Genomic DNA, 18,672 nt, shown 5'->3' with positions numbered 1-18,672 from the left:
TGGATGCCATGCATGGGCCACAGGGACCAGATGCTGTCCCTGAGCCTGGGGCACTTGGAGCTGATGCAAGAGAGACTAGAGAAATGGAGTGACAGGTGGTCCCAGGGGAGTTCTCCCCCCAGGGAGCTGGGGAGTGGGTGGCGGGAAGCAGAGGGTGTCATGGTTAGCACAGGAAGGGGTCAGCACCTCGCTCTGCTGCGTGTCACAGAGGGTGGGTGCAGGCATGGACGGAGGGCGGCACTGCTGGCTGTGTACCTGCCCTCCCCCCTCCCCCCGCCCCGTCTACTCCCCGCCCAGCCTGGTCTGCACTGTGCCGGTGCACTCCAGGCACCCGGGCTGGCGCGGGCCTGCATGGTGGTCTCCGGCGGGAGGTTGGCGCCCAGGCCCCCGCCAGGCTCTCGCCTACCTTTCTGCCGGCCTCGTTGTTATGGAGGTTCATGAGCGCCCGGCTGGACGAGGCACCCTTGCTCCTCTCCCGCACGTCCACGAAGGACTGCGAGAAGGCCACGCCGTAGGCGATGTTGTCCGAGCATCCCGACCACTGGAAGCCTGGGGCGCGGCGGGCAGAGAGAGGTCGCCGTGAGCTGGGCCCGGGCTCGGCCCCGCCCTCCCGCGTGGCCCGCGGCCCGAGCTTACCCTGGGGGCTGACCCCGTGCACCGTGCGGTCACAGCCGCACTTCTCCAGCTCCCCGCTGCTGCACGCCCGTGTCACCGCGAAGGCCACCCCTGCAGAGGACACTGCGTACACGAAGGCCGCCTCCCGAGTCCCTGTGGGAGTGGGGAGAGCACGGCTGCTTGGCGGGGGGCTGGGCAGGGCCGGCCGACACCCCAGAGCCCTGTGTGCTGGACTCTGAGCTGGCAGCCGAGTCTGGCAGGCACAAGCGGATCCTCTCACCCTCACAGGGGTGCTGCAAGCCGAGGACTGATTATCCCCGCCGCACAGAGAGGTTAGGCGGCTTGTCAGGTCACACAGCACGTGGCTGAGTTGGCACAGCCCTGCTTCTCCAGAAACTCGTTAAGTCACACAGTTTAGGTAAACCAGACAGACTGTGAGAGGTCACCTGACGCGTACTGCAAAGCCGTGACCTGGCAGAGCTGGACCCCTTTTCCTCCCATTCCGACCCAGCTGGCCCTGCTGGGCTCGCAGAGAGTGGCTCCGCTCCTTTCGATCCTGCCTGGCCCCTTCCTCCTGGGGCTGGTCCCGCTGCTCCTTGTAACTCAGCACGTGGACAGTAAAGCCTCAGACGGCCCCTGCCCTGTGCTGATTTGGGGGCTGCCTGTCCCGCCCCTGGAGCCTCGTCTGTCCCCAGTTTACAGGTGAACCGCAGGCTCCGAGAGGGGACGGGCTTGGACCCCGTCACCCAGCCAGGAAGGGACAGGCGGGGCCTCGGGCCTGAGCCTGTGTGCCCCTGCGTGTGCCCCGACTTCCCCACCATTCTGGTCTGGGGCCCGCCTCCTCCCTGCCTGAATGGACGTTTTCACCCTCCCAGGAAGGGGCCTCGGGGGCGTAGCTGTTGTGGAGTCTCCAGGGGGAGGTGGGGGCAGACAGCAGGTCCTGCTCCTCTCCTGGCCCTGTGAGGGCCTCTGTGTGCCATGACTGTCCTTCTGTCTGCCGCCGCGGGCTCTGTGTCCGCAGGAGCCGAGCGGGCAGGCTTCGGCCCCGCGGTTGGCAGCTACCTGTGTGACACCCAGGCCTGTGCTCCCGGCTGCCCTGGGGAGCAGTCCCCGTGGTCAGAGCAGACAATCACCGCCTCTGTGCCGGTGTCTGTGGACAGAGCCGGAGAAGCCCAGCGCAGGGTGGGGGGCCGCGCGGCCCCCGACCACGCAGGACGCCCTGTTCTGGGTTGGGCCCTTAGCTGGGGACACTGCCCACCACCCGCGCTCCGCTGCCCAGGCCCTGCCCTGGCTTGGCCGTGGTGGGCCAGCGTTGGGGGGCTTGGCCGGAGCAATGGAGCCTCGACAGCCCGAGACAGAATCTTCTCCAAGTTAATCGAGGTTAATAGCAGGATCATGTTGGTTGGTTTTATGCTGTGGCCGCCCAAAGAGAGACGACTTCAGTTTCTGGTATTTCTGGTATTTCCAGGCCTGAACCAGCACAAATCTTTGCCCCAAAGACCAAGGGGGGAGGGCAGGGGAGGCAGGAGCTAGGGCTGATGGAATGGCGGTGGCCTCAGCTCCCAACCTAGTCCCTTCTCTGCCTCTCCTGACTCCTGGCCAGCCCCAGCCCGGCTCCAGCTCTGGGCTGACCTTGGCCCCTGAGTGCCAGGGGTCCCTGGGGCGCAGGGAGCCCTCTGCCTGCTTCCCCAAGCCAACATCCATCCACTGGGCTGCAGGAGGACAAGGCCACTAGTTTCCTCAGCTGGAAGAAGATTCTGGAAGGAAAAGAGGAGGCCTCAAAGAATTCGTAGCAAATGCACGTTATGGGGGAAAAATGCATGGGCTTCAAATGGTTTTTTGCACCGAAATTGACTTATCTTTTAATTGCACTGTTCATGAACTCTGAAGGCCCCTCAACAGTAAGAGCTAAAGCTGCGTGCTCTGGGTGCCAAGCACTACCTATCTGCAGTGGTGTGCTGCTCACAGCTCTGCGGCGCAGATGGCTCTAACCCCCATTTTACAGATGGGGAGACTGAGGCACCGAGCGGTGGATCCGTGTGCCCGCCAGTACCCCGCCAGGAAGTGGTGGAGCTGGAACTTGAACTCAAGCAGCCTGGCTTCGGCTCTGTACCGTGTTCTGCCTGCTTCCCGCTGGCCTGAGCCCCTGGGACTGCGCCCTCAGTGGATCTCCTGCCTCCCACTGTGCACTGGCGACGACTTCCCTAGGTCTCCCCTAAGTGTTCCGTGTGGTGGGAGCCAGTTCCTGAGGGTGGGCACTGGGCCGCTGGGCTCTGCACAACAGCCCACACATCTAGCACCTAAAACCCTGTCTGACAGGCCTGGCTTCAGCCCCCAGCTGCCCAGGTGCCCAGGGCAGACCCTTGCTCGCCAGTGGAGGGCCTCTCAGGGCTGCTCAGGCACAGAGACAGGGCTGTGGTCGGGCCAGGGCGTGCAGCCGCAGGGCGCTCCCCAGCAGATGGTGGCTACGGCCCCCTGTTCGAGGGGTCCGCTCTAGCTGCAGGAGGAAGGGGGTCCTTGCTCAGCCCTGGCTCAGTGGGCGCTGACTCTCCCAGACGCTGGAAGGCAGGACACTGGCGCAGGGAGGAGTGTGGTGCAGACCCGGCTGAGGCCGAGTCAGGCTGGATCTGGGCACAGGGGCCCCCTGGGCACAGGGCAGGGGTCAGGGAATGGGCACAACACGAGCGTTTCCCCAGCGGACCCAGTGGGAGACCCAAGGCAGCGGAGCCGGTGGGAGCTGGTCCCTGGGAGGAACCCTGTCGCCCAGCCCCTGCTTCTGCCCCCGGCCTGGCTGTACAGCATCCTCTCTCCTCCAGTCTGCAGAGGCCTCGCTTTTCTAAAAGTCACCTCCAGAACCGGGTAGGGCCAGACGGGGCCACGCTGGACTCACCAGTGGTGTGCCCTTCCTCTCTGAGCCTTGTCCCCTCACTGGCACGGGGACCGCTGTGCCGCCCCCACAGGCCAGAGCCTTGCACGTCCCCGTACCCCTTCCCAGCATGGACTGCCTGAGACTGCAGGAGCTCCCACCAGCCGGCCCGCCCCACATCCCAGACACAGGTGGCTGTACTGTGTGTGTGTGTGTGTGTGTGTACAGCAGCCAGGCCCCCATGCCTGGACGGTGGGGGGCAGGAGGCTCCCAGACCGCAGATAGCAATAGCAGGTGGGGAGGGGTCTCTTCAGGGCCTCCCGTGTCACTGCATCTTTGTGAGCCCCTCTCCGTGATGGGGCTGGGGGCGGGGACACCTCACAGAGCGCGGGCACTGCCCCAGGCTGCGCTTGCGCGTGCTGTCCCTCCATCAGCCTCATCACCCAAGCCCGGGGCTTCTGAGGGCCAACGCTCTGCTCTCAGAAGCCGGGATGGACGCTTCCCGCCCCTTACTTGCCCAGTGGAGACAGCTGAATTCTCCAAGGAGGGGCTGGTGATGTGACGCGGGTTAAGCTGCCGCCTGCGATGCCTGCATCCCCTGGTGGATTGCCAGCTGTGATCCAACTCCCTGCTCGTGCGCCTGGGAAGGCAGCAGTGATGGCTCAGCACTTGGGCCTTGAGCCTGGTCACCCACTTGGGAGACCCAGCTGGCGTTCCTGGACCAGCCCCGGCGGTTGTGGCCACTTGGGGAGTGAAGCAGTAGACAGAAGTTCTCTCTCTCTCTCTCTCCCTACCCTTCTCCCTCTCTCTAACTCTGCCTTTCAAATAAATAAATCTTCTTAAAAAATTGTTGAAACACAGATGTGTGGGGGCTAGCGCTGTGGCACAGTAGGTTAATCCTCCACCTGTGGCACCGGCATCCCATATGGGCGCCGGTTCTACCCCCGGCTGCTCCACTTCCGATCCAGCTCTCTGCTATGGCCTGGGAAAGCAGTAGAAGATGGCCCAAGTGCTTGGGCCCCTGCACCCACATGGGAGACCCGGAAGAAGCTCCTGGCTCCTGGCTTCAGAGTGGCCCAGCTCTGGGCTGTTGCGGCCATCTGGGGAGTAAACCAGCAGATGCAAGACCTCTTTCTCTCTGCCTCTGCCTCTCTATAACTCTCTCAAATAAATAAAATCTTAAACACACATACACACACACAAAACACGGATGTGTGCAGGTGCACGAGTGGGAGGAGCTCAGCCCTGCAGGCCTGACTAAACGCTTGGCCAAGAGGCTCAGACCAAACCTGGAGCAGCTTGGCCCAGCCTGGCCGGACTCCCGGTGTCCCCAGAACCATGTGAGGTCCCCCTCCTGGCTCGTGCCCGGCATCTGGGAAGGTGCTTCTCACTGGTGTGTGGACACACACGGCTGAGACGGATCCGTGGGTGCCTGCGTATCTGTCTCTGGAGAGAGAACAGTGTGGCCAGCAGAGGAAGGTGCACACACCTGTGCATCTAGTCAGAGCCTACAGGGAGCCCTTGTAACTATCTTGAGTTTGTACCCAAAAGAGGACCATCCTCTCCCAGTAAGAACAGAGCTTTGGAGCCCAGAGGGAGGCTGGGAGGCGTGGAGGTGGAAGGAACAGCTGAGCTGGTCTGGGAGGGGTTGGGGTCTCTGGGGAAACAGCATGTGCAAAGGCCCAGGGGTGTGGCAGGGCCTGGCATAGGGAATCTTGCTGCCCCGCCCCCCCCCCCCCACTTCGCCTGAAACACTTTCCAAACACCTGCTGTGTGTGCAGAGGGCTTCCCGAGCCGGGGTTTGATTCTGAAGCCTCCTCACCCAGGCAGCCCTGGGCTCTGGGCCGGGGCACCATCATCCCCCGCCCCAGGCTGCTCCCTGGGTCTCTGTTCCTTTGCAAGAGCAGCCATGTTCAGCAATGCCAAGTGCGCTCGAGCCTTGGTGGCCCTTGCCAGCTCCCAGGAGAATGGCTTCCAAATTTCTATCACAGGTGGTTTCCAGCAACGTCCAAATGGCCTGCCGCAAGCCCGCAGCCCTGGCTGTCCAGGGCCACAGGTGCCAAGACGCGGGGTGGCCGGGCAGCCCCTTCCTGCTTCCCGAGGGCCCCCGTGACTCTTGGTGACTCCGGAGTGTCAGTTTCACGCTCAGGAAGTAGACAGGGAGGCTGCCGGCTCTGAGCACTTCCTCGAGGGCAGGGCTCGACCCGCTGACCTCCTGAGGCGCCTTCCAGCTCCATCGATGGTTCTCCGTGCCCTGGCTCCTTCCCCTTGGCTCCCTGCCTTCTGGCCTCCGGATCCTGGCCCAGGGCCCACCTCCCCGAGAGAGCCTTCCCTGGGCACCCCAGGCCTGACCGGGGAGCGCGTCCATCTTTGTGTCCCGCGTGGGTGACAGCACAGACCCTGGGGCGGCACTGCCTGGCCCCAGGCCCCGGCTCTGCCACTTTCTGGTTCTGTGACCCTGAGCAAGCGTACAGGGTGGTCTGGGCCGGGCTTGGGGCTGCAGGTGAGTGAGCCACTTGTGCCCCTGTGTGGCGGCTGGGAGTCCACGGGGGGGGGGGGGGGGGGCTGAGGTGGGGGAGCACCGGGTTGGGGGCTGGGAGACCCAGGCCTGGACCTGATTCTTCCTCACCCTCTCAGGAGCCTCGGGCCACACAGGCCTGTCCCCTCGCCTTCTTCCTCCTTAAAATGGGGGGAGCAGCCCCTGTCCACCCTCGGCTTCCCCCGAAACCGACCGCAGGGAGCAGCGCCCTCCCACAGCCCCTGCCGGAGTCTTGTCTCGCACCGCAGGCCCACCCCACGCCGGCGCCCTCGCAGCTCCGCATTCTTCCCGTCACTCCCCCGCAGCCCGGCGCACACAGGCGCGCGCACCCTTCCTCACCTTGCGTCACCACCTTGCCGAAGACGGGCAGGGAGTCGAGCGTGGAGCAGTTCCAGCGCCGGTTCCGGAACTGGTACTGGCACTCCTCGATGGCCAGCTGCGCGCCGCGGCGCACCGAGTCCATCACCTCCAGGTTGCGCTTGCACATCTGCACCTGCCGCTGGATCAGGCCCTTGAGCTTCTCGCACGTCTCCTCCTCGGAGATGCTCCCCACCGACGACAGCTTGGCCAGGTACCTGGGGAGGGGGCAGAACAGGATGCTGAGCCCGCTGGAACCCCGGCCCCTCCTCTGTCCACGCCAGGGTGAGGCCACGCCCCCATCCGGGTCTCTGCTGCTCCCCCGGGCTGTTGACTTCCCCCAGGCGAGGGTGAGGCACCCTCCTGCCTGGCTCTCCCACTGAGGGTGGAAGAGCTGCCCTGCAGAGCTGAGAGACCCCCCTCTTGAGGGAAGGGGCGCTTGCATTAGCTGAGCAGTTACTAAGTGCTGGGTACTGTTCAGAGAGGAGTGACACCCACAGTCCCCAGCTTGCAGGTGCAGACTGGGGTTACAGCCCAGGTCCAGACGACCCAGCAGCCTGCGTTCTAACCACTGCCTCTTAACCTGCCCCAGCATCCCCAGTCAAGGCCAAGTGTGCATAGTAGGGGCGCAGGCAGCAACCTGCCCAGGAGGAGAGCTGCGTGGTGACTCTGGAAGATGTCCCTTTCCCATCTGTCCAGGGGAGGTGCATCTGGTGGTGGTGGTGGGGGGGGCTGCCATCCAGGGTCTTGATGGAGCAGCGGGGTGCGGGGAAACACACTCCCAGAATGTTCTCCAACAGCCGGTGTGGTCCAGACCCCTCGTTTCCTAGTGGAACACCCAGAGGTGAGCAAGACGGTTTTCCTGTGGCCTCGCGGGAGGAAGTGCAGGCCTCGGCTCCACCTGCAGCCCTAGCTCCACCAGCTGGGGGTCCTGGGCAGAAAAGCACATGTCCTGCTGCCCGGGCCTCTGCAGGGAGCTGCACCCTCCCCGCCGCCCCCCACCCCCCCTCCCCAGTGGCTTTCCCTAAACATGGGGCTTTCTGGGTGTGTGTGTGGGGGGGTGAAGCTGCACACACTTCCTGTCTGACAGTGTGGGGAAGGTCCCTGCTCTCCCCGTGTTCTCACCAAGCACCTGGGAAGGAATCACTCTTACTGCCCACAGCTAGGAGCAGAAGGGGGTCTGTGTGTCCAAGAGTGTGCAGCAATGAGCCGGGACCCACCGCTTGCTTGCTGAGCCAAGGAATGAATGAATGACCTCCCAGTCTTTGGTAGCACCAGTGTCCCGTTGTGTGGCTCCAGGGCTGGGAGCTGGCCTTGCTGAACCTAAGGATGCTGACCCACGCACGAGCGGCCAGCAGCCGCCTCCCCACCCTGGAGGCGGGCGAGCGGCAGCGGACCCTCCCCGACCCCCGCACCGGTTCCGAGTCTGGCTGTGCAGGGGAAACCTTGGCAGGTTTGTGGGCAGCACAGGTGCCTGGGCTGTGCTCCAGCTGGGGTTTGGTGGGCGTCTGAAGCCACTAGCATGGGCGAGGGTTCCCGCTGAGCCCGAGGGACCCTGGACTCAGGGGCAGAGACTCAGGGACGCTCCCTGCGAGGGCCGCTGTGCCGTCACCGTGAGGGCCCAGGGCCCAGGGCGCTGTGAGGCTCCTCCCCTCCCTGGCAGGGCTGGTGGGAGATGGGCTGGCCGCTCTCAGGGTGGCGCAGTCCTCGCGCCCTGGTCCCCCAGGGGCTCCCTGGTTCTTCCTTTTTCTTCTCTCCCAGGTCCTGCCCAGAGGATTCTGGGTGGGCTGGCCCTGAGGCCTCAGCCCAGCATGGGAAGGGGTCTCCTCTGGAGCCAGTCCCATCTGTCACCCATGGCCTGCAGGGGGCGCCAAGAGCCCAGCTACTGGCGGAGGGCCAGGTCCATGCTGGGGAGGTCACAGGTGTCCCTCAGTGAGGGGACGGGGGTTGAGCCTGACATGGGATCCTTTCCTGCCCAGCCCCGTTCCCTCTGTGGCGAGGGGACACAGAGCTGGCCCGTCCCCAGCTCGGATTCTGCTCCCTCTATCCAGCCGAGGTCAGGCCATGCTGGGCGCTGGCCTTGGTGAGGGACGGGGGAGCGGGCTGGGCAGGCCTGGCAGAGCCCCCAGCCGACGGTGACCTTGGCAAGGCCCCCTCCCCCAGTCTCCAAGCTCACCTCCTTGTGGGTCTGCACACAAGGCGGGCATCCTTCCGAGGGAGGGATGCACAGTGGGGTGTCCGGGCTTCCGAGGCCGGCAGGCCCCCGGCCAAGCTGTTGGTGGCACCCCCACCATTGATCCAGCAGTGAGGTGGGCCGGCGGAGCCGCCCGCCCTCCCCTGGGCTCAGCAGCCTCCGAGGGGAGCTGAAATGACAGTGCGGAGCCTTAGGGCGAGCCGCTGGGCTGCCACGGCTATGAGTCACTGGGACCACGTCCAGGAAGAAACTGAGAAACCTCTTCCGGCGGGCACCAGTGCCCGTCCCAGCCCCTGCCTTCACTTGGCATGGCAGCTGTCCCCTTCCATGCACGTGTGGCCTGGCCCACCCCTGCCCTCCCAGACCCCAGGGGCTTACCAGCTGCAGACGGAGCTGGTGCAGGCTGGGGGAGGCAGGACAGCAGGCGACACAGGCTTGGCCTGCACTGCCTCTCTTGCTGCTCCTGGCTTCCGGTGCGTGCCTGGCCCCGCGTCATAGATGAGCAAGCCGAGGCCCAGGGGGGTGAGGCGACTCCCCCAGAGCGAGCTGGGGTGGCAGCCCTGCTCTGGCCCTCAGCTCCCTGGCCCCGGCATGCACTGTGGATGGCGGCAGGGAGAGCCGACAGCAGCCTGGATGTCACACCTGGCTCGTGGCACCCCCGGCGCCTTGCACGGGGCTCAGTGCATAGAAAGGTGTTCAGCAAATGCTCACGGCAGGGACGGACGGCTCTGTCCTGAGGAAGCCCCTCTGCTCGCCGCGGTGTAGGGAGACAAGGGGAACTGCCAAGGGCTTGGAGACCCACTGGGCTGGGCCCAGCCAGTCCTGGAGGCTGGGTTCCTAGTGCCCTAAGGTGGCCCAACTCCGCCCCCCCCCCCCACACCCAGAGAAATGCATGCCCCTTGCTGATCCTGGAGCTGGGCCGGCCTCAAATACCCACAGCACAGGTCATTCCCGGGGGAGGCAGAGAGCCAGGGCAAGGTGGGTGTTGGCTGCTGCCGGCCCACAGGGGCCTTGCCCACCACTCCTGCTCCTTCTCCAGGCCTGACCACACTGCCCCACTTCAGGCTTCTCCCTGCTACGGTGGCGGCGGCTGCAGCCGAGCCCTGGCCTAGCAATTTGCCACCTGCTGCCCTGGCCACCCCGGACCGCAGCCACGGCTGTGCCGTCGATCGGGTTACCCCAGCAGCCAGCCAGCTCGTGCCCTTCTTCTCCACGGGGCCACAGGTCCTCGAGGCTCCTCCCAGCCGGCCCTCCCCGCACGGCCCCGCGCCTGCAAGCCTGCAAGGCTGGAGAGCCTGGCCCTGCCTGCCAGGAGATCAGATCCTCTCAGCCACCTGCTGTTTTCATTAGAAACTAAAATTAGCTGGGCTTGTCCCAAGCTTTTCCAGGTTCGCTTACTTTAAAAAAATATATATATACATACAAATTCCTAGAGGAAAATCGCACCTCCGCACCTCCTCCCCGGCTGTCACTCCGCGCGTCAAGAGGAGAGGGGACGGGAAATAGCTGAAGCGTTTGGGAGGCCGAGCAGGTCAGTGTCGCCGGTCCCGGCCCCGCGGGTGCCCAGGTGGGGGCTGGGACGCCGGCCCAGGCCTCTCCGCCCCCTCCCTCTGGCCTCCCTGGCTGCCCGGGCCACATTTAGAGCCTCCTCAGGAGTGGTGGTGCCTACGATACCGGGGAGGAAGGAGGCCAGGAGGGCAGCAGGCGGGGGAGCGGAAGGAAGCGGGAGGGAGTGGGATCGGGTCCTGGGGCGGCCGGGGGGGTCCTGGTCCCCCAGGATCCTTTTCACAGCCCCAGTGGTCTTCGGGTCTTTGGCCGGCTCTGAGCGATCTGTTCTGCTGTCCCCCGCGGAGTCAGGACAGGCACGGGGGTGGGGTGGGGGGACAGCCTGGGTCAGAACGCCCCTGTGCCCCCCTGGGGGCGAGCCGGTGCACGTCTCTGCACCTCGGGGTGTTCTGGGGGTGCTGGCCGTCCTCGCCTCAGGGCTCATGGTGATGAGACGGGCACACGGAAGCCACTGTACCCGCCTTATCCCCTGGCCATCATCATGGAGATGCTGCCCTCCCTGTCGTCACCCCCACCCCCTCCCAAGCCCTCTGCACTCTCGCGAGCTGCACCCCGGCTACACCCCAGGTAGGCGCAGCGCCAAGCTCTGCTCATTCCTGTTTCTCGGGCTTGGCTGTCTGGGCCCCCTCTTGCACCTGGGGCCCAGCCTCTGCTTAGCCCAGCACACCTCGGGGTAGAAGCCACTCCCAGTGGACACAGCGGGTTCCTTCGGGGGCAGATCCTGGACAGACCCCCTCTGACCCCGTGTGCAGTCGGAGAACGCGTCTCCTAGTGATTCCGCCCAGAGACTCACCCTGCCAGAACACGCAGGGTGAGGCATGGGGCCAGCAAGAGCTGGGGACGCTGGGGTGGCCAAGGCAGGGCCTGTGTCAAGTTCACGTGTGCCAAGGGGACTGGAAACCATGTGTGGGGACAAGAACGCCTGCAGGCGTGTTCCTCCCCCTCCCTGTCACTTGTGCCATCAATCAGCAGTCAGGGAGTGACAAACCCGATTCCAACAGTAGCCAAGCGTACCTGGGGGACTCCCACCTGCGGAGCCTGGGCGGCCCCTCCCCACCAGGTCCGTGACCAGAGAACGTGTTTCCTAGTCTACTCCCTTGTTCCAACAGTGCAGGACTGGCCAGGCAGGCATCTCCTGCTATATTTTACAGATGGGGAAACTGAGGCTTGGAGAGGTTTGTGTTCAAGGTCCCACAGCCCCGTCAGGGGCAGTTAGGAAACGGGTTATTCTGGTTCCTGGGTCTGAGGGTGGCTGATCAGACTCCGAGCTGGCCGGGGGCACTGAGTCTGACGGTCCCCAGAGGGGAGAGGTGGGATTCCGCTGCCTGTCCGTGTTTCTAGAGCACTTGCCTCTTCCGAGCCACAGTGAGGATGGGGTGGGGTGGGCGGCAGGGTGACGCTTTGCTGGTTTTGTGCCTGGATCTGTGGGCTTGGAAGGAGTCGCCACCTCTGGCCTGCAACCCTGGAGGGCAGTCGGTGGGGAGGGCCTGCATTTGGCAGCATCTTGGTGGCCTGGGAGGGCGGGGGTGTCATCTCTACCCCCACCTTCCTCCTAGCCATAGCATGACTCCTGGGGACAAGGGCGTTCCTTAGTTAGAAATGGTGGCCTCTGGAGCCCAGACCCCCTCCCGTGCCCAAGGACTCTTCCCCGGGATCCTACCTCCCTCTGGTCCCCATCACCCACACTGCTGTCTTTGGCTTCCTGGCTCCCATCACTTCCAGGACGCTAGTGATCCAGCCCCATATATTTCACACGGCAGGGCTCCATGTCCCCCATTTCCTGATTGGGAGCCCCCAGACCTGATCCCCATCCCCCACCTCAATGCGTCTGTCCCCAGGGCCGTGGTGGCTGACTCAGGGTCTAGAAAGAGCCACTCAGGCCTGAGTCTGGATGGTTCCAGGAGGGAGAAAAATCATCCTTGGCTCCCGAGGCAGGCGTAGCTGGCGGGTGATGTGCGCCTGGCCTCATCTGGACCCCTAATGTGGCAGCAGAGAGTTCTCTGCAGACCCCCCCCCACCCTCATCCCCAGAGCTCCTCCTGCCACTGAATGGAACCCCCAAGCGTGGGAGCCAGGAGGGACAGGGCAAAGTCCAGCTGAGCTGTCCAGCACCCGCGCTGGCCTCCTGGAGGGAGACCGCTGCCTCCGAGTTTGCTTCTAAAGGCCCAATCAGCCAGTAGCTGAATCCCCAACGTTCCAGGCCCCGGCAGTGGGAAGCCTTGACTCCTCCCTTGCCCCGTTGCCCCGCCGCCCCAGCGGGTCTGGGGGCTGCAGCTCTGCTTCCATCTGCTGCAGGCCACAGTCTGGGGAGAAGGCAGAGATCCGTGCTTGTGGCCCCGCGTGCCTGGCGCGGGGGTCTGATGCCTGCCTGCCCCACTGGGCAGACCAGGCGCTCACTCCCCTGTGGGGCCAAGAACCCCGGGCTCTGCAGTCTGTGATGCCTCTCTGGAGCCTGGGGCGCCTGGACAGCAGTGCATCCCTGACCCTGGAGGGGACAGGCTGCCGTCTGCAGGCCTGGGCGGGGGGAGGGGTCCTGGGATCCATCCCGGGGTTACAGGGTTTGCTCAGGAACACGGCGAGAGCAGGGCAGGAAGGAACCTTGTGCGTCACAGCTGGGAAGAGGCCCCTGGAGGCCCACAGCCACTCCCCACGGAGCGGAGGGCCCCTCCAAAGACACACGGGGGCTCCCTCACTCTCCCCCGCCGACCAGGTCCCCTCTGCTGCAGGGGTTCTGACTTGGCTGGGAACTTCCAAGACATAGTTTGGGAGATGGGGGAGGTGGCAAGGGCTTGGGACGGGGGAAGGGGGAGCCGGTGGGGTCACGGCAGGGAGCGAGCCTTCTCGAGTCTGGCTGAATCATAGAAGATGCAGCTCAGGACTCCGAGATAAAAGCTGGCAACTCCTGCGGAAATCTGGGAAGCGCGCGGGGTCGCAGCTCCGCCTTGCAGCTGGGTTTGCAGGCTCGGCTGGAGCGGAGGGGTGACCGGAGGCTGTCACCCCACCAGCGGCGCCCTGGCCCGTGTGTGCCCCGTGGTCAGCACAGCCCAAGCCCTTCCTCCCGCGGAGGAGAGGAGGAGGAGGAGGGGAGGAGGAGGAGGAGGAGGAGGCTGGGTGCAAAGGCTCAGCTTTGCAGAGGCACCCCCAGGGCCCGAGCTGGGCGGGTTTCAACAGGTTTGGGGAGCGCTGTCTTGTCGGATGCTTGCTGAGTCGCTCAATTGCTAATCCAGGGCTGAAGGCAGAGTCAAACCGTGGCAGACAGCTGGGTCGTGACTGCCGCCTGTGCACACCCCTCAGGCAGAGCCCGGGCCTGGGGCCCTGGGACGGAAGGGTGAGCAACGGCCCGGCCTGGCTCTGCGGGGCTGCCGCAGCCGAGGACGGACGGGAGATGCTGGGGGACAGCCGCACCTGCTGGCACCCACCTGGGCACATTCCGGGGGTCATGGGAGCAGGGCCTTTGGAGGGGGGCTGCCATTTGGTGACAGCTTAGACCCACAGCCCATGGAGGGCCGACCGAGCGCCTACTCCCCACAGGCAGGCGCCAGGCCCTGCAAGGCTGTCCCGGGGAGCTTGTGTGCCCGCCCTGGCCTCCACGTGTTTGCAGGAGCAGCCGCGGGGCCTGCAGTTCTGTGCAGTAGGAAACGGTTCTGTAGGCAGGGGCAGGAGACTGTGCGTGAGAGCGAGTCAAGTTCAAGTCCTGGCTTTGGCTGTGCAGACGACCTCGAGTAGGAAGTCGGGTTGAAAGTAAGACTAGGGAGGAGGGTCACGTGGTATCTGTGGCAGCATCTGTACCTTGTCGCTTGGAAAGGGAAGGGGTGCTATGGGCATCTAATGGTGAGAGGCCTGGGATGCTGCCCGGGCCAGACTCGGAACACAGCAGCACCAGGCCCCAAATAGCACTGCAGAGAAACCAGTGTAAACTGTAAAGTTCGGTGGGTGGGGCTGTGATTGTGACTCCCGGAGCCAAGGGAGGAGCTCCAAGGAGATGAGTTTTTACTCTCAAGAGAGGAAGGAGGGGATCTTTTAACTGGGGCCAGGGGGCCACTTCTGGGGGAGACTGGCCACATCCTTACCTGTGGGGCTGGCTGCTCTGCCCCACACCTGGCCACGGAGCTGTGCCCGGGCATCGGGCCTCACCCCACCACAGCTAAGGGAGTCACCCCGCCCCGCAATCAGGCAAGCAGGCACATGGGAGCTTGGCCCAAAGACACACACCTGTGCGGATTCCGAGCCAGGAAGGTGTGTGAAGACTCCGCCTCCCCCAGTGGCACCGCAGGGTGCTCCCAGGTCCAGCGCCTCTGGCCCAGTGCCTGTGAGCCAGGTGGGGTGTCCCCGGCTCCAGAAGACTTGTGGGGGGCCCTGGCTGAAGGGCAGGGGCACAGCATCCCATCTGGGTGAGACCACAGGATCCAGGCAGGACAGTCTGGGAGCGGCAGCCTGAGCACCTGCTCTCCCTAGCCTCTCAGAGACAGGGCCATGTGCAGCTCACCGATCCCACCCCCGGCGCCCAGCACCGCCACAGCTACATTCCCACCAGGGCGCCTGGTCCTGCACCTGCAGGCTGCACCCAGCGACTCACCCCTTCCTCCCGCCTACCACTTTGTACTGTCTGCACCAATGGGCATGGTTTTACAGAACAGGCACCTGGGGCTCGTGGAGGTTAAGTGACCTGTCCCAGGTCACTCAGCTGGGCAGTGGCAGAGCTGGGGCTGGACGAGGTGCCGCCTGTCCCCGGGCCCCAGGTCTCAGCCCTCTGCTGGCTGCCCCGGACTGCAGCTCAGGATCTCTTCCCTCACCCCAGGAGCTCCTGCCTGGGCCCCAGCTCAGCAGAGCCTGCCTTTCCCCCAGGAAACTCACAGCAGTGGGACCTTGGCTGATCGAGTCACCAGCTCGTCCCCGGACTTCCATCCGGGGTTCCGGCTGATCTGCTGAGGACTATGGCCTGGAGGGAGGAAGAGGCCGCCCGGGGCCACCTAGCATGTGGTGCCGGTGCGGGAGGCACACTCAGACACAGTGCTGAGCCCGAGTCGGTGGCAGGGCAGCCCCCGGAGGGCAGAGCCCAGGCCTCCCAGCGAGGGGCTCTCTCCACCAGCCTCTCTTCCTCCCTCCCTCCCTCCCTCCCTTCCTCCCTCAGTGGTGGGAGCTGCCACAAGCTGTCAACCTGGCCTGGGTGCCAGACTCGACTCTGATCAACAGCTCTCAGCTTCTCTGGGCTTGCCCAGGCCCCAGGCTGCCGAGCCCTCCCAGCTCCAAGCCCTGTCCTGCCCGACAGCTGCATGCAGCGGGACACCTGGCCTCCCCGCCAGGCTGCCCGCCCTCCTGAGACAACAGACAGCAGCCCACCCCTGCACGGAAGCCTGCCTCCAGGTACTGGGAAGGGAGCCCCTGCGCTCCGTGCCGACTGCTGGCCAGGCTCTGGGGGCCGGGCCTCCAGCAGAGCTCCCACCTGCAAAGGCACGGTGCCAGCCACCAGCCCCAAAGGCACATCCCCCTGTCCCGCCGGGAGTGCTCCTTTCTGGAGGTAGCTGTTGGTCCCACACTTCTGCCATTTCCGTGCTAGGGGGTTTTGGGCAATTGCCGGTGGGATCCCCAACCTTCTCATCTGTACAATGGGACTGAAATGTTGCCGGGACTCAGGGCCGTGAGAGTTGGGACAACAATCAGTGTCAAGATCCTACAAGCTCTGGGCCAGCTGCCCCGTCTGACTGCTTGGGCTCCCGTTCAGCTCCCTCGTTTGGTGGGGTCCCGGGACACCCCTGTTCTTCCTGGGCTGAGCAGTGACCTTTGGCTCAGAGCCCGGGTGGAGCAGGAGCGAGCGGGGCCATCCAGAGACCTGCTTCGTGGCAACCTGCACCATCGCCGTGCAGAAAACAGGTTTGCCCACCTCTCTCCTCCCTCTGGGCCGCCCCTCCTCACCCACCCGCATGGCTCGGGTCGGAGAACTGAGCTCTTGGAATTCCCCATGGTGTGCGTGACCCAAAGCCGGAGCTGCCGCCCTGGTTGGGATTCTGGGCATGGACGTGGCTGAAGGTGGCTACAGGGCCCATGTGGGCCACATCGGCTCATCTGTGGGGCAGCTTCAGGGAGGAGGGGGTCGCGTCACTGCCTGGGAGTCAGACCACCTGGGCGCAGCGCTCAGCTCGGTGTGGGCAAGGGGCTTCCCCTGCCCGGCCTCAGTTTTCTCATCTGTAAAGTGTCCTGAAAGGCTACAGTCCACTGGAGGACTCTGCTCTGCAGATGTCGCTGTCTTCCCTCAAGGCCTGGGTCCGGCGCTGGAGTTGCCCCCCACCCCCAGCTCTGTTTTTTCGCAGCTGTCTGTGCTGGGCAGGTCAGAGCCACCTCTTGCTCCTCCTGGGCTCAGGCCTGTCGGGGCGACTCCAGCCCTGAGCCCATTCATTGGAGAGCCAGCTCCACGGATCCCAAGCTCCCCCAAAGTCCAAACCAGCTCTCCTCCTTGGCTCGGTGGCGGTGGCCCAGGCCCCACTCGGGGTGGGAGGTGGCGGTGCCCTGGTTTCTGTACACCCTGCCACTGCTCCTGAAGTGTTAATCAAATTAAGGCTCCAAGAAAAACAAAAGCCCCGCAGCCACTTTGGGCTGCCTTGGAGCCGCTCACTCCCGGAACAGCTGGGAGAATTCCACATCACCTCCGTCCCCCAAGCCCTGGGTGGCTCTGACCCCGACGAACACACTCCTTCCAGCCTGCAGGGCCCCGGCTGGCCACAATGACCTCATAGCAACAGCCATTGGACACTCGGGGCAATTTCATGGGAGATATTTGTTCTTCAGTCTTGATGCCGAGAGAATTTTTTCCTCTCCCGCTGTCTCCATGGAAACCCGGCTACACTGCCGGCTAGCCCCCTTCCCACCTCATGCTTTTCAGATCAATATTGGAGCCTGGCTCCCCACTGGCTGCCCGCAGCGGGCAGAGCTCTGGGCAGGGTTACCCCCTGGGGCACCCGGAACCATCCCTGGGGGTGGGGGTGGGTGGAGCAGTCCAGGGTCCCCTTGCTCCGGGTTGGCGCGGTTACACCCCTACTCCCAGCGACCCTCTGCCGCTTGCCAAGGAGCCCAGAGCACAGGAGAAGCGGCCGGGCAGACGGGTCACCGGCAGTCACCACCCCTTCCTCCCTGAGCATACGCAGGGAGTGCGGGGCTGTGCTCGGCTCCCAGGGCTGGAGGGAGTTTCCTCCTGCCCCGGGGGAAACCAAGGCCCCGCAGCCGGCGGCCCCGGCCCTTCCCTCCTGCTATCGCGGGCTCCCGCCCCCCAAGCAGAAACAGGTCCCTGCACGCCTCTCTCGCCCAGCCCGCAGATCGGCGCAGCTCTGCGCGGGGAGCTCGTTCCGGGCTTCTCGGGATTAACCTGCTATTATGTCCTGGAGCCCTTCCCCGTAATGGGCTTCCCCCGCGACCTGTCAACCCCGCTGGGCTGCGCCCGGTGCCGGCACCCCTCCTGGGCCGCTGCCCGGCGCTAGCACCCCTCGTGTCCGCGAGCGCCCCGGGCCGCCCATACGGGTGCGGACGCCGCCGCCTCCAGCCCCGCCACCTCCGGTCCGGGAGCCGGACCTGGGCAGGGGGACGCGGCTCTCTGGAGGGAGGCCCGGGCAGTGGCTGCGGCAGCAGAGCCCGCGAGCCTCCCGTCCGGCGGCCGAGACACCTGCCGGGCGCCCCCCGCGCCCGCTGCCCCGCGCCGCCTGGCACCGGCCGCTGCCCCCGGGGCCTGCCCCGCCCCGCCCCGCCCGGCCCCGGCCCGGCCCTGCCGGGTCCCGGCCCGACTTACAGCCAGTTGCTCGCGGCGGCCGAGAAGACGGCGAAGACGAGGAGGCGCAGCGAACGCAGGCACGAGCGGGGGCTCATGGTGCCGCCGCGGGCGCCCGGCCCGGGGCAGCGGCTGCGGCCGCGGGGGGCCTCCCGTCGGGGCGGCAGGTGGGCGCCCGCGGGCGGGCTGCGGCGCGGCGCGGGGCGCGGGCCGGGGCGCGCGCGGAGCTCTGCCTCCGTGCCTGCCGGCCGCCCTGCCCGCTGTGCGCCCGCTGCCCGGCGCGGACCAGACTGTCAGCGCCGCCCCAGAGCCGGGATGCGGCGGCGGCGGCGGCGGCGGCAGCGGCGGCGGAGGCGGGCGGGCGGCCGGGGGGGCGGGCCGGGGGCGGGCCGAGGATGGGGTTACCTGGGCGGGCCCAGCGGCCCGGGACACCCCCCGGGGGCGGGCCGGAGCGGCCGCCGCGGCAGCCGCCCTAGCCCGCGGGACTGGGCTTCTCCGGGGGCCTCCCCGGCCGGGCGCCCGGGAGGACTTGGGGCCCGAGCCCGCTCGGGGCACGCCCGGCTGTGCGCCGCCTCGTCCGGCCGGGCTAGAGGCGCGCCGCCCCAGCTGCCCGGTCCTCGCCCGGGGCCTTGGGGACAGGCGGGCACAGCTCCCCCAGCCCGCCGCTGCGGGCACTGCAGCGCGGCCCTCGCCGCGCCCCCCGCCCGCCGCCGGCGCCTGGGAGCCCACGCCCCGGCCCGCCCGCGGCCACCGGCCCGAGCGCCGCTTGCCACTCGCGCTCAC

At 66.0% G+C, this 18,672-nt stretch overlaps 1 protein-coding gene across 1 annotated transcript in view; it reads right to left on the bottom strand.

The window, feature by feature from the left end:
* WNT4 (Wnt family member 4) overlaps window positions 1–18,227 on the bottom strand; it is a 33,471-nt gene extending 15,244 nt beyond the window's left edge. Inside the window, exons 1-4 of the mRNA XM_051856714.3 lie at window positions 17,911–18,227; window positions 6,360–6,595; window positions 637–768; window positions 407–549 (exon numbers count right to left, since the gene is read on the bottom strand). Coding sequence (XP_051712674.1) covers window positions 407–549; window positions 637–768; window positions 6,360–6,595; window positions 17,911–17,987 — 588 coding nt within the window. The 5' untranslated portion in view covers window positions 17,988–18,227. The remainder of the gene's footprint in view (window positions 1–406; window positions 550–636; window positions 769–6,359; window positions 6,596–17,910) is intronic.
* Window positions 18,228–18,672: the final 445 nt, after the last annotated feature.

Source organism: Oryctolagus cuniculus, chromosome 7, assembly GCF_051225735.1.
Source record: "Oryctolagus cuniculus isolate XC-2025 breed Fujian yellow rabbit chromosome 7, ASM5122573v1, whole genome shotgun sequence".
Taxonomy (NCBI): Eukaryota; Metazoa; Chordata; class Mammalia; order Lagomorpha; family Leporidae; genus Oryctolagus; species Oryctolagus cuniculus.
Note: the sequence above shows the minus strand (reverse complement) of the source record. Positions and strands in the feature narration are given on the sequence as shown.